Source organism: Mytilus trossulus, chromosome 1 (assembly GCF_036588685.1).
Source record: "Mytilus trossulus isolate FHL-02 chromosome 1, PNRI_Mtr1.1.1.hap1, whole genome shotgun sequence".
Lineage (NCBI taxonomy): Eukaryota > Metazoa > Mollusca > Bivalvia > Mytilida > Mytilidae > Mytilus > Mytilus trossulus.
This window is the reverse complement of record NC_086373.1, coordinates 60007187-60023600: the sequence shown is the minus strand read 5'-3', so window position 1 is coordinate 60023600 and position 16414 is coordinate 60007187. Positions and strand designations below refer to the sequence as shown.

At 31.3% G+C, this 16414-nt stretch overlaps 1 protein-coding gene across 1 annotated transcript in view; it reads right to left on the bottom strand.

Annotated features, from left to right (window-relative positions):
• Positions 1 to 16414, bottom strand: part of LOC134680766 (multiple epidermal growth factor-like domains protein 10) — a 37252-nt gene extending 20838 nt beyond the window's left edge. The window contains exons 1-4 of the mRNA XM_063539998.1: positions 16299 to 16414; positions 14366 to 14438; positions 13299 to 13514; positions 1803 to 2003 (exon numbers count right to left, since the gene is read on the bottom strand). Coding sequence (XP_063396068.1) covers positions 1803 to 2003; positions 13299 to 13514; positions 14366 to 14438 — 490 coding nt within the window. The 5' untranslated portion in view covers positions 16299 to 16414. The remainder of the gene's footprint in view (positions 1 to 1802; positions 2004 to 13298; positions 13515 to 14365; positions 14439 to 16298) is intronic.

Sequence of the window (16414 nt, the reverse complement as noted above, 5' to 3'; positions counted from 1 at the left end):
GTTTCCGTTTCTATCCGTTATACATCCGTTCGAGGTTTGTGAGATAAATTTACCAACGGACTCCTAACGGACGTTTAACGGATAAAACGGATGTTGAACGAATGAGAAACGGACTTCTACCGGACTTATAACGGATAAAACGGATGATGAACGGATCTGATACGGATAAATGCCAATTATTGGTATGTCAGTTTTCTTAAGGCTCACGAATTCTTAATATTCATAAAAAATTTTAAGAGTAAGGGCACGTCTTTACAATCAAGCAGCTCTTGTTCAGGACACACACTGCCCTTTGGTGGCATTTTGAAGAACAAACCAAAACCACTTAAAAAGAAGCAATTTGAATATTTATGTGATTTACATGTATTATTATTGTCGCCTTTAATTTTTCCGTATATCTTGTTTATCTGTTTTATCCGATACGTTTCCGTTAGGTGTCCGTTTTATGCGGTAATCGTCCGTTGTATGTACGTTGGACATCCGTTGTGTCCGGTAAGTTTCCGTTACTCGTACGTTGCATATCCGATGTGTGTCCGTTATGGATTCGTTACGCATCCGTTTCAAATCAACGGACTCCCAACGCATAACAATTTTGTCAACGGACAACTTTTATTTTCATCCGTTAGGCGTCTGTTCATGCTATCCGGTAAGGTGTGACAGAGGCTTTACTGTTCATAAGGTATGTCCCTTTATAAACATAAAAAATGTTGTATTTTACGTTTTCGTTTCACAACTTTGGTTTGCCTCGACCAAACGTTATTGAATCTTTTACACAGTACAATGCTTATCACCAAAAAACACAGATAGAAAATATCGATATCGGGTAGTGTCACTTTTATTGTTCATGAGTTACAATGTATGCCCTTTATAAACATAAAAATAACTTGTTGTTTGTCTCAACTAAATCTTATGACACTTATACACAATAAGTTTTACCACAAAATGCAGATCAACGCGTTGAAATTAGGTTGGTGTCAAGTTAACTGTTGTTGAGTTATGACCCTTTATAATTGAAAAAAATGTAAATCTGTTGTTTTCGTTCTCTGACTTTAGTTTGCCCCAATCAAATAATGTAAAACTTATACACAATGCTGCTTATTACCACAAAACACAGATCAGGTTCGAAATTGGGTAGTGACACTTTTACACTTAGTACATTGACTTATGAATATAAACAAGCGGCAAGATTCTGGCCCAAAGACGCATTCCCCATTTGTCTATTGTTTGTTGGATAAATAGTTTGATTTAGATTTTTTAAAAGTTGTTTGATGATCACATCAGGCGAAAAAGTACAATATATGTATTCCGTGCTAAATTATGGGTAAAAATCAGGTAACAAATTGTGTATCTGGTTCTTTTTGTTATTGAAAATCACGTGTTTTATTACATTTGTTGATGAGAAACACAAATGTGTGTCCTGAGAGCTAGAACATGATTCCCACACACACTATTAATTGTCATTATCTGTACAGTTGAGTTAAAATATTTAGTTTTATACTTACTATATATTTTAAACTCCTGCCTTCAATTGAACTCTGTATGTTACCCTCGAAATATTTTACTGCCATTGACGTATACACTCCATCTACTTTTATGAAACACGCTGCCCATAAAATGCCTGCGATCATATTAAACTATATTGGCGCCAAAAAAACACCAACACTACCAATTTGACTGCACCAGTTTTATTTCGACAATCAATGTCAATTCAGTGATTATTTGTTTTATTTAATGCAAACGCAACTTGTATTTGTTTTAATTGCACAAATGCAGTTCGAGTATATGTTTTTTTAATAATTTACCATTTATTTCTATGTAACATAATTCGATAAACGTGTTTCTGTTGAAGTAATACATATTCCTTGTAGGGCTTAAATTACAATCGATGCTCTGATGCAGATAACTATGTGCCTGTTTTTCATTATCTCTAAAGCACAATTCAGTTTTCTTAAACACACTGCCATTTGCAAAGTACACCCGGAAATCGTTCATGCGATGTGCCTCTGTAAAAAAACAACATAAAAGTGTAATGAAGTATAATGGCTCTCGCGATATTGTCAAGCTAGCGACGGAAAACTTGCATTTAATTAAGTCACATGTAAGAGAAAAAATTGGATGCTTGATCAGTTGCAGTTTACTTTCTAATTTCAAATGATTGCATGTCCCCTGCTTATAATAAACTATTTTCGAAACAACAGAACAGGAAAATAGGAATAAATGTTCAATATTAATAAGGTCCGTCTTGAACTACTACTATAAAATGCATAATTATCATGCCAATACGAAAATGAAGTTGTATCGCAATTATATGAATAAAAGTATTCAATAATAGGTGTGATAGAGAAAGAGAAGTTGGAAAGCTTGATTCGTGAAAGAGTTGAAAACTGTAAATATCAAGCAGATGCTTCCGGATATGATCACAACCGAAATATTTCTTTAGACTAATTCGATCAAACAAAAAAAATGTGGAAACAAACTATATCAAGGATCAAGCCTTCATATACAATTTTATGAATAAGTTCAACATTTTGTTGAATGAAATTTACATGTGACGTTTCACAATTCAAATGAAGATGTACGATAAGATCACATAATTTACACCTTAAATTATAAAACTTTAAAGGCAATTAATATTCCTAACAAAATCACACCATGCTTTAGAATTCGTCTATCATATATCAATCTAAAGTAATTAATGAGTCGCCAAATGTATTTGAAATAACAATAGACATGTGAAAATATTATTAACGGTTTATAAGCCTTATTCTAACATGACGTCCTTCAAACGCTTTGAGTACACACCCGTGGTAAAATATGAATATATTGCATTGGCTGTTCCGATCGTATTCCCACGTCATATGTTTTTTTATGAATGAAGTACCCGACGTCATAGAATGATGACGTTATAATTTAAGCATTTTACGGGAAAATACACGCTTTTGATACCGAAAATCATCACAACAAGGAAACGTAAAACAAACGATGCTAAAATGTGGTATAAGCCCATTTTTTATATACATAGAACACGTATAAGTAAGTTATCATTAAAATAAATTCATCCAAATCTATCTAAATAAGTTTTGTGAATAGTTTGAGCATGTCACTTATTCTGTTTGCTCCGTTCTTTTACGCCAATCTAAAAGTGCGTATATTTATGGGAACGGCAAATAATGGCCTCCACCTAGAGCGCTTCGATCCAAAAAAAATGCCGTATTTGTCCTATTAGAATCGAAATAATTCATGGGGGCTTGAATATATCTAAATTTTACCACGGGTTGTCCCTTTATGCCGATATTTTACCCCTCGCTATCGCTCAGGGTAAAATATTTGTCATAAAGGGCCAACCCGTGGTAAAATCACGATATATTCAAGCCCCCATGAATTATTTCTTAAATATTACATGTATTCAAATTTGTAGTTTGAAATATATTTCATTTTAAAGGCACCAACGTAATCGCTAGCAGTTTGATAAAGGGATTTATTATAACTATTCAGTTCAATAATTTATTAACCAAATTTTTTACAACATATAGCATGTATAGGTACATGTATGGTTAATATATGCTAGAAAAAGAAAAATATTACAAAAATATACGATCATGACAAAACAAACAAATTAAATACTCATAATAAAAACAAATACATATAAGTATATTGTGTACTTACTTATACAAACTTTAATTTTATTTTGTCAATTATGGAAATATACATGAAGCAGATGAGTGCAGGCCTTACCTGTACACAAGTTAACTTGGAAGAGACTTTTTGATTGCCTTATACATTAATTTGAGAAATTTTAAGCAGACACTTAAGCTTACTTTGTTGTTGGTAGACCAGACCTCTGATCTGCCTTTTTAGGACTGATGCAGACCTATTATCAAGTCTTCCGTTTACCTGTTCTGATGACAGATTTGCCAAGACCTGTGAACATGTCTGCAACTGACCAGACATGTTTACAGGTCTGCTTCTGATCAGACATTAGGGCATGTTTGCTTCTGACCAAATACCGTGTTTAAAAAAAATCATATTAGACCTGACCTTTTATTTTGTGAACAACAATCATATTGTTATTTTTCCCAGTATAGCAAATTGCTTTACTCGTTAACACTTTTAAATTTTTGATTACATGCAGCTATCATAAAAGAAAGTTGTTTTAATAAGAAGGCGGAAAGAAAGGGTATCAAGAAATGATGAAAGAGTTTAATGACTTTGACTGGCTTTGCAGCCCTCGCATGGTCGTATCGGTGCCCGAAGGCGCTTGGTGAGCATTTCAATATTGTGTGCAGTATTTCAGGAACAGATGGAATGTGCAATTGTGGAAGGCGGCCATCTTGGTTTTCGTGAGTTGTTAGGCATGTTTTTTTTTATTATTTTGAAGTTTTCCAACGCATTGGAACAACTTTTTTATATCATGGAATACCAACCTCATTGTTGACTTTTCTTCGTTCCCCATTTTTTTTCAGTCTCTTACTAAATTAAATACTATGCATAACATAGATATTTTATCGTAACTAACAAATTTTGCCTTTGATTTACAATTATGTTTTCGACAAAATGATTAAAAGAAAACTGTACAGTGTTATTGTCCAATAGGTGTTGTATAATTATAAACAATATCATCAATTTCTTCAGATTTATCTTAACGGATAAATACGATGTCCTGGACGTCCGAAAAAATATACTCGTTTTGAACATGAATTAAATATTTACCACTTGATGTTTAGCTACCAACAGAAGCATTCAACCGATACAATATCACTTCAAACCAGTTAAAGTCTGAAATAGCCTATATCTGTTCTTGATTGTACTGATTTTTACTCGACCAGTCTGAATTGGTCTGACTTTTACTTGACATTACTTGATCCTTGTCTGAACCATACTCGACTGTACTGACTCGTACTTTTTTTTTATTGAGTTAAGCCTGCCAATTGATATTTTATCGTGTGTTTTTCTATGTTGTGGTGTTATACTCTTGTTTCAGAAAAAGGGAGAATGTTTGCTACCATTAAATCTGACACTAAGTCAGGAATCTGATGTACAGTAGTTGTCGTTTGTTTTTGTAATTTATACGTGTTTCTAGTTTCTCGTTTTTTATATAGATTAGACCGTTGGTTTTCCCGTTTAAATGGTTTTACACTAGTAATTTTGGGATCCTTTATAGCTTGTTGTTCGGTGTGAGCCTAGGCTCCGTTTTGAAGGCCGTACATTGACCTATAATGGTTTACTTTTATAAATTGTTATTTGGATGGAAAGTTGTCTCATTGGCACTCATACCACATCTTTTTATATCTATTGACCCTTATATTTGTCATTGAAAATAGTCTGAACTATTACTGGACCAGTCTGAAACAGTCTTAACCCATTCTCGACCTTTACTCGACCTGTTTTACCAGACTTAACCATACTAAACAAAAGGTCTGAAAAATACTCTACCAGTATGAACAATACTGGACCAAATAGCCTCTATGTTTTCTGACTGTTAAAATAAATTTCTTTTTCACGGACATATATAACAACAGCAAGTAAAATGAATGAATTGTTTACTCTTATCATTTTAGAAATAAATCTATTATTATAGTTTGGGATACTTTTTTTTACATTATATTTAATTTAAAAAATGGGATAAAATTCAAGAAATTAATAACATTTATCTTCTAATTAAATAGTGGCGAAGTATAAAGTATTACCTCTGCTTGGGATGGTGCTATGAATAAAACAAGCATACCACCCGATGTAGTTTTCCTTAAGATAATATATCTGATTTTTTTTGTCAATATATATTGTAGTTTTGTCGTTATTTGATTTTTTCTGTCATCAAAGGTTTTGTTCTGACGGCACGTGCCACTAATTAACAGGTAATAAAATCACTAACCCCTGAAGAAAAAAATAAACATGACAATACCATGTCTACTTTCATTAAAATTGGAAAGTACCAAAGAAAAGAAATACATTAGAGGACATATTTAACTGTACGTATACTATTGAAGATAAACTTCGTGTAATTTTAAAATGTCCACGATTTATGACAAATCATGATACATAAAGCTAAACATTTTACTGAACGGATACCGAACAACTTATTTATTGATGTATAACAACAATGTTACTATAGTTGACAAAACCTGCAACAATATTTTATAGAGAAGGAATCAAATTATATTTCATATGTAAGGTTCATGTGTGGACTAAGGGTTGCATAACGTTAAAAATGTCAATTACTTTAAAATCTCTTTAGATCATCAAACAAACTTTTTGCATATTTTTTTTCCGACGTTGTCGGGTATAGTTTCGGTTTGTGCACTTTGAACTTAAGGACGCTTCACTATTGCAACAGACTACGCATGCTCGAAAATCCGTTCTGTGATTGGACAAAATGCTGTCATGGTGGGTGATTTGGTTGTGTTTGAAAAAACGTCTCGAAAATTATATCATGATGGAAAGCAAGTGAAAAACTATAAATATTGGAACTAGATCTTACAAAGATTAATATTTTTATCAAAAGAATTGTTTCTCCAATAGCTCTTTGCATCCATGACAGCTGTTTATTCGGGACAATTATATAATTATATAATTTTTAATGTAAACTTTGTTGTACGAACGTACATGACTTTTAGAACGCACCTACGCATGTGAGATTTCCGTGGGGTTTTGGTGAATGTAAACAGACAAATACTACTTATACTACAAATCGTTTCTAGCTTTATTACATTATTGTAACCATGAATAAAGTTTAATGTACACAGAAGTAAATGTTTATTTGTTTCTTTTTATTTGTCAAATTTTTGACAAATAAAATTTTAAGGTGTCATCACAATATTCTTATATATTATTGCCTTAATATTAAAGACTTAGTAAAGAATTTCTTGTAGTTTCATTCAGATGGAGATTTTATTAAAGAGGTCCTGCATCATTAAGTCATTGTGCTTCTGAAGGTTATCGAAATGATAGTTTTAAACATATACTCAAATTTGAATACGTCGTATATCTTTTTTAAAGATATTTTTGTTAATATTATAATTTATCTGAATCAATGATTTTGTTAACCTTGCATTCATATCCTTAGTGCAGTGTTTATGAATTCATCAAGCTTCAGTGGATTCAATTAATAATATGACAACTGGACACATTCTACAAAATCGGTGCGTGCCATATGAAATGCTAATAACTATTTCGTTTTAGAATATAATACTAAAATTTAAATATATGCTCTTTAATCAATTCTTTTACTTACTGAATGACCTTGGTGCTTATATGACTGTTCGTCCATGGGATTAGTGCAGTTGCAGGGGCTTAGTGCACCAAGGCGGCGTAGATGGTGTTTAGACGTACCGCTTTCTGTATGCCATATCTTTAATTTGACAAAAACTACTTAAATTTTAATGATAAGTTTTTACTGTTACTTTGGAACACATTTCCCTTTTTAAAAAGGTCATCAAGGATTGCTATGGAAATTCAATTATCATGATTATATTAAATTCTTGGTTTAAATAACAAAACGGTAAGGGACAGAAAGTCACATGACAAAAAGTCACAGGACATAGAGTCAAAATTTGATAGGACAAAAAGTCACAGGACAAATTGTTACAATTAATTTATTAAAAATTGTTTGAATATTTGTGACAAAGATCTTGAAAGATTTTGTTTTTGTAACATATATTTATCTTTATATTTAGGGAATTTTTCGGGGCATTATTCATGAGCCTTGATAAATGAAAATTTATTCAAATCTAATTATTAAAAAGAGATAATTCTTGTCAGAATGAGGCCATTTTGGAATCAAGTCACCATGACATTTTGTTTACATAATAATATATGATTATTTTTGATATTTTTTTTAATAGATTTTTAAATACAGAGTTGCTTCGTATATAACATTTCAAGAACAAAACAAAATTTTATTTCTAAGATAAGGGGTTTCTTGTTCAAAGAAAAATAATCTCAAAACTGAATTGTGACTTTTTGTTCTGTGACTTTTTGTCTTATGACTTTTTGTTCGTGACTTTCTGTCCTACATTCAACACAACAAAGGTCTCATCTTTTAAAATTTATTAAGTTGCTTTAAATTTATAATCTATTTTATATCTATATTAATAAAAAAAAAATATTCACTGCATTATTAACTCAACTGAACTGATGCCATAAATATATACTAAACTTAGGTTAATAGTTCAAATATTCCAGTCGCAATAAAATACTTCTGAAACATTCCAAAAATATTCAAAAAAACATAAAAATTAGTCACAATTCATTTTTGAGATTATTTGATCAGTTTGTTTTATTTATATTTAAAAATATATATATATAAATATTGAAGTGTTGATAAATATTGTGTTGAAGTTGTATAATTATTTGTTATTGTGAAATTTTAATTTCAATACGCATTTTCTTTTAAAAACAATTCCTAAATTGATAAAATTCAGATTGGTTAAGACTTGGTCGATTATTGTTCAGACTAGATTTAGAATGGTTCAGAATCGTATAAAATGCTTCAAAACTGGTCGAGTACAAGTTCAAACTGTTAAGTGTGGTTCAGACTACAGTCGAGTATTATCAAGTAAATTCCAGCCCATTCAGACTGATCGAGTAAAAATCAGAACATTCGAGTACATATATAGGCCGTTTCAGACTTTTATTGGTTTGTAGTGTATTCCAAAGTATACTTTTTCCATAGGAGAACTTCTAATAATTTTCATCATAATGTACAAATGAAATCAGTCATGTCAGTGTTTGATTATGCGGTTGAATAGTGTCATACAAACCATCCTGAATTACTGAATTTAGTGACAATTCAATATTACGAATACAGAGTTGAAATGCTAGCACTCTTAATTGATGAAGACAAGATTTTGTATTCATTGTTTTTCCAATATTGCTTTCATATGATCCTGCCATAAAAAAATCTTCTGGTTTATAATGCAGTTATAAATATTTATTTACTAAAGCGCAAATCCCTTAAAGAACTGAAATATTTGCCGCAAATTTGAAGCAGACTTGCGGCAAGCTTGCAGCAGACAAAATATTTACAGGAACACAGAAAATAGTCTTTTCAAATGATGGCTGATACCTGCAATCTCTCGGCAAACAATTTAGATTTTTGCCCATCAATGTTTGCCGTTTGCAAGAAAGTTAAGATAATAAAGAATGTGTGCCATTCTATATGTTTGCCGCAAGATTGCAGAAAACTTTGACCATTCTATATATTTGCCAGAACATTGCAAGAATTACATAATATTGACTGGACATGTCTAATTGGCACTTCCTAGATGCTAACAATCTTAAATTGTGGACACAGTTAATTACGCAATTATGATTAAGATGTATGTTGAAAACCCATCAAAGATTTGTCTTTTTTTATTTCTTTATACCGGCATATGAAATTTTTGGAGAATGAACCCTGTCCCTTTTTCAAAAATGAAATGCATGTATGTATTTCCTAAAATAAAAGATAAGTTTGCAAGTATTCCTTCAATGACTGTTTGAATTTAAGCAGGACGTGTTTTTGTTAATTTAATTAATTTCAATGTGTAATTTTAAAGAGATGAATTGAATGTGGCTACACACATGACATTGGTATATGTGTAGGTCCTGCAAGTTTGCCCTAATTTTGTAGCAAATAATTGCGACAAGTTTGCAGCAATCTTACTTGCATAATTAGGTTTGATGCAAGCTTGTCGCATTCAACAATATGAAAGATACAAATATTTTTGGCCTTTCGAACATTCGTCAATAGTTGTTTATTAATATGATTGTTCACCATATCGCAAAATACAGGTTATATTTGAAGAAAAAAAACACATTTATTGTCATATATATTGATTTTACCATGTATGACTATCTTAACAAAACATGTGGTCTCGAATTTGCTCTCATTAGATTAACAAATAATTTTTAGGCCATATTTGTTGCAAAGTAATATCATTGATTAAAGTGTATACTTTAATTAAAAAAAAAGAAATATAATTTGTAACGAGCCTTTATCGCGGACATTATGTGTTTGTTTTTAATGAAATTGATACAAAACAATGATACGTTTCCATGAACAAACACTAGCAAAAAATGAATGGAAAGCATTACCCAAGAGCGATCACTTATTGAAGAAATATACTGACTATTACTGTCTTTCAGTAAAAGATATAAGCCGATAACAGTCAATTCTGTAAAATATTGGACAGGTCTGAGATCAAATGTGTATTCAGTGATATATCCGGTTTATTCGATTTAAGTATGGATTACACAGAGAACACATATATAGCAGCCGATAATGGCAATTTTAACTGTTTAATATGTACTAGTATTATATTTCAAAATGTAGTCCTCTACTATTAATTTCTTGTGTATTCTGTGGTTTTGTTTCTTATTAGGTGAATGAGAAAAAAAATCAAAAAAAAATCACATGTGACGACAGGTTCACGTTTTACCATATCGAGTGCACTGCAGTCGATTTTGTTTCAAATTTTATATTTGGATTGACAATTGAAGAGATAACAACGTGCAATCATTTAAAATTCTTTTGTTGTTCATCGAAATTTTAAAGAGAAAGTTATTGTTTACAGAAACGGCACCATCTCATTATACCCTCCCCTTTTTTATTTATTATTTCCTGGAAGGTCGTGTTACCTTTTTTATTCCGATTATTTGTGTATTGAATAAAGGCAACAGTAGTATACCGCTGTTTAAAATTCATAAATCGATAGAGATAAACAAATCCGTGTAACAAACTTAAACTGAGGGAAACGTGTCAAATATAAGCGAACTACAGAGACACAACACCGAAACGTAACACACAGAGAAACGAACTATAATGTAACAATGGCCATTTTCCTGACTTGGTACAGGGCATTTTATGAAAAAACGGTGGGTTGAACCTTGTTTTGTTGCATGCCAAACCTCCCGCAGTGTTAATTATATATTAGAATTACAAAATTACACGACAGGGTAACAATAGAAAAATAGATAAATGGGAGAAAATATAAGACAGAGAAACAAACGAATAATAGCCATCTAAAGGTAACAGGCTCAAAAAAAATTTACACACCAGACGCGCGCTACGTCCACCCAAAACTATGCTCGGATGTAAAAAGTTTGAAAGCCATAACAACTAACAAGTTGAAGATAGCCGAGGTCCAAAAGTTCCAATTGGATGTGAGGCCAGGGTTGTCCCCCTGGGACAAACCATCATTATTATCAAGAATTATACATAGTTTTGCAAACTGTAATTTACTATATAATAGATTAACATGATTAAACTGAAGTAGTGACTAGTTATAGAATAAAAAAAACGAATACATTAAAAAATCACAGCTCGGTTAGCCTTAGTCAATGCAACGCTCAAAGTGACGTCACATATACATTTTTTAAATGTGTTCCGAAAATAAAGAGAATTTGAATGAAATTCAAGATTAGATTTGTATGACTCATCTAACTTATATTAATAACACTAAAAATTATAATTATTATACTAATTTTACTAATAAATGGAAGTAGTACTTAGATAATTAATTGTATAATCTAGCTTTATGGTTGTTTCTTCTGATCAAACTGCAAACCAAAAATATATAGTGTAAATTTCGTTGATCCAAAATTAAATCTACCAAATGAACTGAATGAGTAGTTATCCCCCAATACAACACAATAATGCAACAGAAAAAAATACGATTTACAACTACAAACATTAAAAGATTTGAAACAATCCGATGACAACAACAAATACACCATCAAAACCAAACAAATTAGTTTGGGATGGATAAGTACCGTGCCACGTCTTAAAGCAATACGAATTCATTTTCAGAAAAACAGTCACATTCGGGAATAAGTCACGTTCGGTAATAAAAAGATCAGATGCCCCTCGTGTGTTTTTTTATGTTAATGAAACTTAGTTGTGTCTTTCGATTTCCTTTTGCCAACAAAAAACCCTCTTTCTTATTTTATTTTATAACATACAGCATCATACTCATATTCAAGCAATAGTATCAGACTTAAAAAAACAACTTGTAAATCAAAAGCCGAAATCTGAAAATTATAAAAACTATTGTAGTCCCCTAGTTCATGAAGCAAGTTGAAGAATTGCACTTTCTACACAGGGTGATGATTATGTTGTGTATGGTCCTTGTATTGCAGCGTTATCTATAAAACGTTAGAAGCATTACTTATTTTTGTTTCCCTCATTTTGTAAATGAAAAGGGGTCAATTTTGATAACCAAAGACAGACGAAAATAAATATTTTGGTAGTGATACAATCAATATGAAAGTGTTTTTTTTTCTCAAGAAACTGTTTTGACGAGTGACAAAGTTATTGGTATCTTTCATAAAATGTTTTTTTTTAAATTGTCTTGTTATTTGGTTGAATTTTTTCTTTTCACACGATGAAAACAATTGGCGGAATTGATAGGTGCTTTTTCAGTGAATGGGTTATCATTTACCTGTAAGAACCAGTTAGGCTACCTTCAGCTGTCCAATATTTTTAAGAAAGGGGAGGGCTATTATTAAAAATATTGAACTGTTGAAGGTAACATAATGATTACTTACAGGTAAATGATAGTCTAATCACTGAAATAAGGAACGAATACAATAGAATGACGTCACAACAATGTGCTTTACATAAAACCGTCATTTAATTATAGCAACTGCTCTCATAACATGTCGACTGAATCAGTGATTTAGTCATATTATAAGAGCTTGTTGTATTGAAATCAAAATTGATAACATCGTCACAGAAGAGCAATAACTACTCTAAGGAGTAAACTGTGAATTTTAACAAACTAATGTATCTATAAATCTTGTCCTGTTCCTCATTTTGATATGTACAGTTTATACTTATCTTTCATAGTTTTAAAGATAATAAATAACATCGCAAAAAAACGCAATAAAGACTTATTCAATAGCTATTACTCCTAATAATGATCATCTGATAGTTTTTACATTCTGATACTTTCTGTCCTGTAGGTTTTTTCCAATATTCAATAATTCAGGTAACAAATATGGAAAATGCTGGCATGATACCCTCAAGATCTATTTTCTGTCTCGATGGCCATTTTGGTTTGCAGGCATCAACATCAAACAAAAGCTTTAAACTTGAACCGCAAGTAGGATTGTGACCATGTTTGAACATGGTTTTGATGGCCAAGAATTTCATGGGAGGAGAGTATTGTTAAATGTCAGCAGATGACGAACGCCGACGATGACCTGGATAACAACATACCTTTTATTCCAGGTTTTCAGCTAAAACTGTATAAGTCATATATTGTTTTGGTGTTTGTTTGGTGGATATAATGGTATGTGACAGTATAACCATGACTTACCATCCTTCCGATAATAACTCTTAATATTTGTTATGTAGGCCAGCCTTGGAAGAAAAAGACCCCACCATGTTTGCGCCTGATGACCAGTAGATGAACATCCATCTTCCCAATTATTATTTGCTGGTCCTTCTATTGCCAAGTTGGCAGTATATGACATACCAGCTTCGTCTGTATACGTTGTTTCCTGTGCTACTGTTCCATATAAAGCCAGATTTACTGTTAAAAGAGGTGAACTATTATAGTGTACTTTCTTACCAATTGTATTTTTACAACTTATGTATAAATTTGAATAATTGTCTTACATTTATTTCTGTCATTCTGTTTCTATAGATAATTCAAATATATAATATACTTTAAAAACGATAACTGGTCGTTATCGTATGATGTATTGTGATTTCAGGTTTACCACTGATGTTTTAGATTTTACGTGCATGTAAACATACACAAACATGACAAATATATTGATACGCATGCAAATATAACCAATCATCGAAACTAGCATGTCAATACTTTTAAGGATCTTAGTATTATAGTAATTCATACAAATTCATGCAAATGTTGTTAGTGGACTACATACAACAAACATAAGAGACTATATTAAACGACGAAAATTTTGAATCGTCAGGTTGTCTGTATCGTCCCTGACATGTTCGTATAACAAGTATGCATTCATCTACATCTTCTATATAAAGTTTAAAATTAAAAGACAATGTGTTTCCTTAAGATTTATATTAATTATTCCACCTCTTTTATTTACGATTGTAAAATAGTGTTAATATCTTCAACTAAGTATATAAATCGATTTTTCAAAACCTCCTGCCGACAGTCGTTAATAACGCGTCAATAATGGCTGACTATTTTCACTATTGTTCATCATTATGAAACATAGAAATAATAGTTATTTAGACTGAATTTATCTACAAAACTAACATTGATGCAACCTAATTGTAGTAAATGTTGAAGTTGACACAGTTGAGTGTTTTTGTGTTGTTTTCTTTATATCGTCGTGATGATATAATATACACATGTATCAATTACCAAGATGGAACAATTTTATATATACTTACTCTGTGATTCAACTGGAACAAAAAGGTTCGCTATAATAATTAAGAATACACTTGGTGGCAGCTTTGCAATCATCTAAATATGAGTTTTGTAAGCATATATAATATACATCTTAAAGTTATCATGTTCAACATAATAAAATACATAAAACCTAAAAAAAAATGTGTGTCTACACGGTATACTGTTTAGAAAACTCTATTTTTTACCATGTTTACTAAAAAAAAAATACTCATCTTTATATGCAAATAATAATTGACAAATAGCGGGTGGATCCAGAGGGTGTGAGGATTTGTTTTTGTATTTTGTGTTTTTATCTTTTCATTTACTCTGGGGAATGTTCATCATTTTTTGCTGTCCTGTTCACCTTTTTGTTAAGTCTTTGATATGTGTCTCAAGTGTATCGAATTATAAAAAACTCATATCAATCACTAGATTTCTTACACGAATATTCACTCAATTTTTTTTTTTCAAAATGTGACTCAAACTCGAAAAGTAATTTGAGCACTATTTCAAATTTAACTCAAACATAACTTCAACTTTATCTCGAATATAACTTGAAATCTAACTCGATGTGTGTATGCATGTCGGTAACTTTTAATTGGTCGCACCGCTATCATGTGACACCGAGTTTGATCGTTCTCAATAATGAATTAAAGAATAAAATAACACCATAAAGTGCGAAAACCGAAAACATGAGTTGCTTGGTAAGAGAAAATGAAATACTGGACTACGTGTAAAAATTCAATGCGGAAAATCCCTTACCAAATGTCAAAATCAAACGCTTAAACTAATCAAACCATTGAATTACAAATATCATATTCTTGACATTTATGTCCGAATGAAATGATGGATTAACTCTAGTTTTATTGTTCGCCAAATCACGAGTGTCTATTTTGCATAGACATAGTCTTAAAGTCAAAATCAATAAAAAAATTTAAAAAAAACTCCATCACTGCTTTTTTTCGTCAGCACGACATTACAATACTTCTTTTCCCTAATATCACGCGTCTCTTTATGTACATTTGTATGACTTATTTGATATCAAAATTTGGCATTAGTTTAAGAAACAGAGTCACAAATACAAAAGGCCGAAACCTACAGGAATTATAAAATCATAGAATAATAACACATTTCAATAATGTTTCGAACAATTTTTGCAATATTTTGTACAGATATGTTGCATTTTCCCTTCGTCTCTTTTGCATTGTAGTGACTTGAAATACTCAATCCTTCGAGTTGTTTTCAAGTCCGTAAAAGTCCTTTTGTTTTAGTTTAAAAATTTGTTTTATATTTCAAATTATAAAAAAAATGCGAATTTAAGAGACACAGTAGCAGCATATGCTGAAAGTCAACAAGATGAAAATACATTGATACTGTAACAATTAGCCAAAGATTTAGTCAACTGTATATTAAATGAGTCTTAAATTTGCATCTTACATGTTCGTTTAGTACATCAACACAGAATTTTGAAAAGATAATTGAAATTGTATGGGAACAAACTCAATTCTTCCCTATAAAATTATAACTTAAAACCCTTTCTGTCTTGGTCTATGCTATGAATTCGCCTAAATAATATCTTGGGTGCGGGTTAGCCCCGAGTGATAAAAAAATAAACGGTTGTTTTGTTGATACTTCCCTGATAAGCACATGGGATTAAGTTGTAATGGCAAATACTGGTTGTTTCGGTCACGCTGATTGAACAGGTAGGTTATGTCTTCCTGTGGACTGTCCCGTTGTTAAATAGAAAGTTGAAAATTCGTCTAGTCTAGTACAAATCAGGACTATATTTGTAAAATTCATAATACATAAACATATTCACGTTATCACAATGCATTTAATTTACCACTGGAAGTAAAAATCATCATCTATAACATTGAGTTGAACAAAGTTTATTCGTTCTGTTTTATTTATGTTTAATATTAAAAAGTAACCTACCTTTATAGCAACAAGAACAACGTCACCATGTATCCACTGTCAACCAGGAAGTGCAAGACATACTGTTAATATGTATATACCTAATTTTGGTATCTTTAGTTGGTACATTGTACACC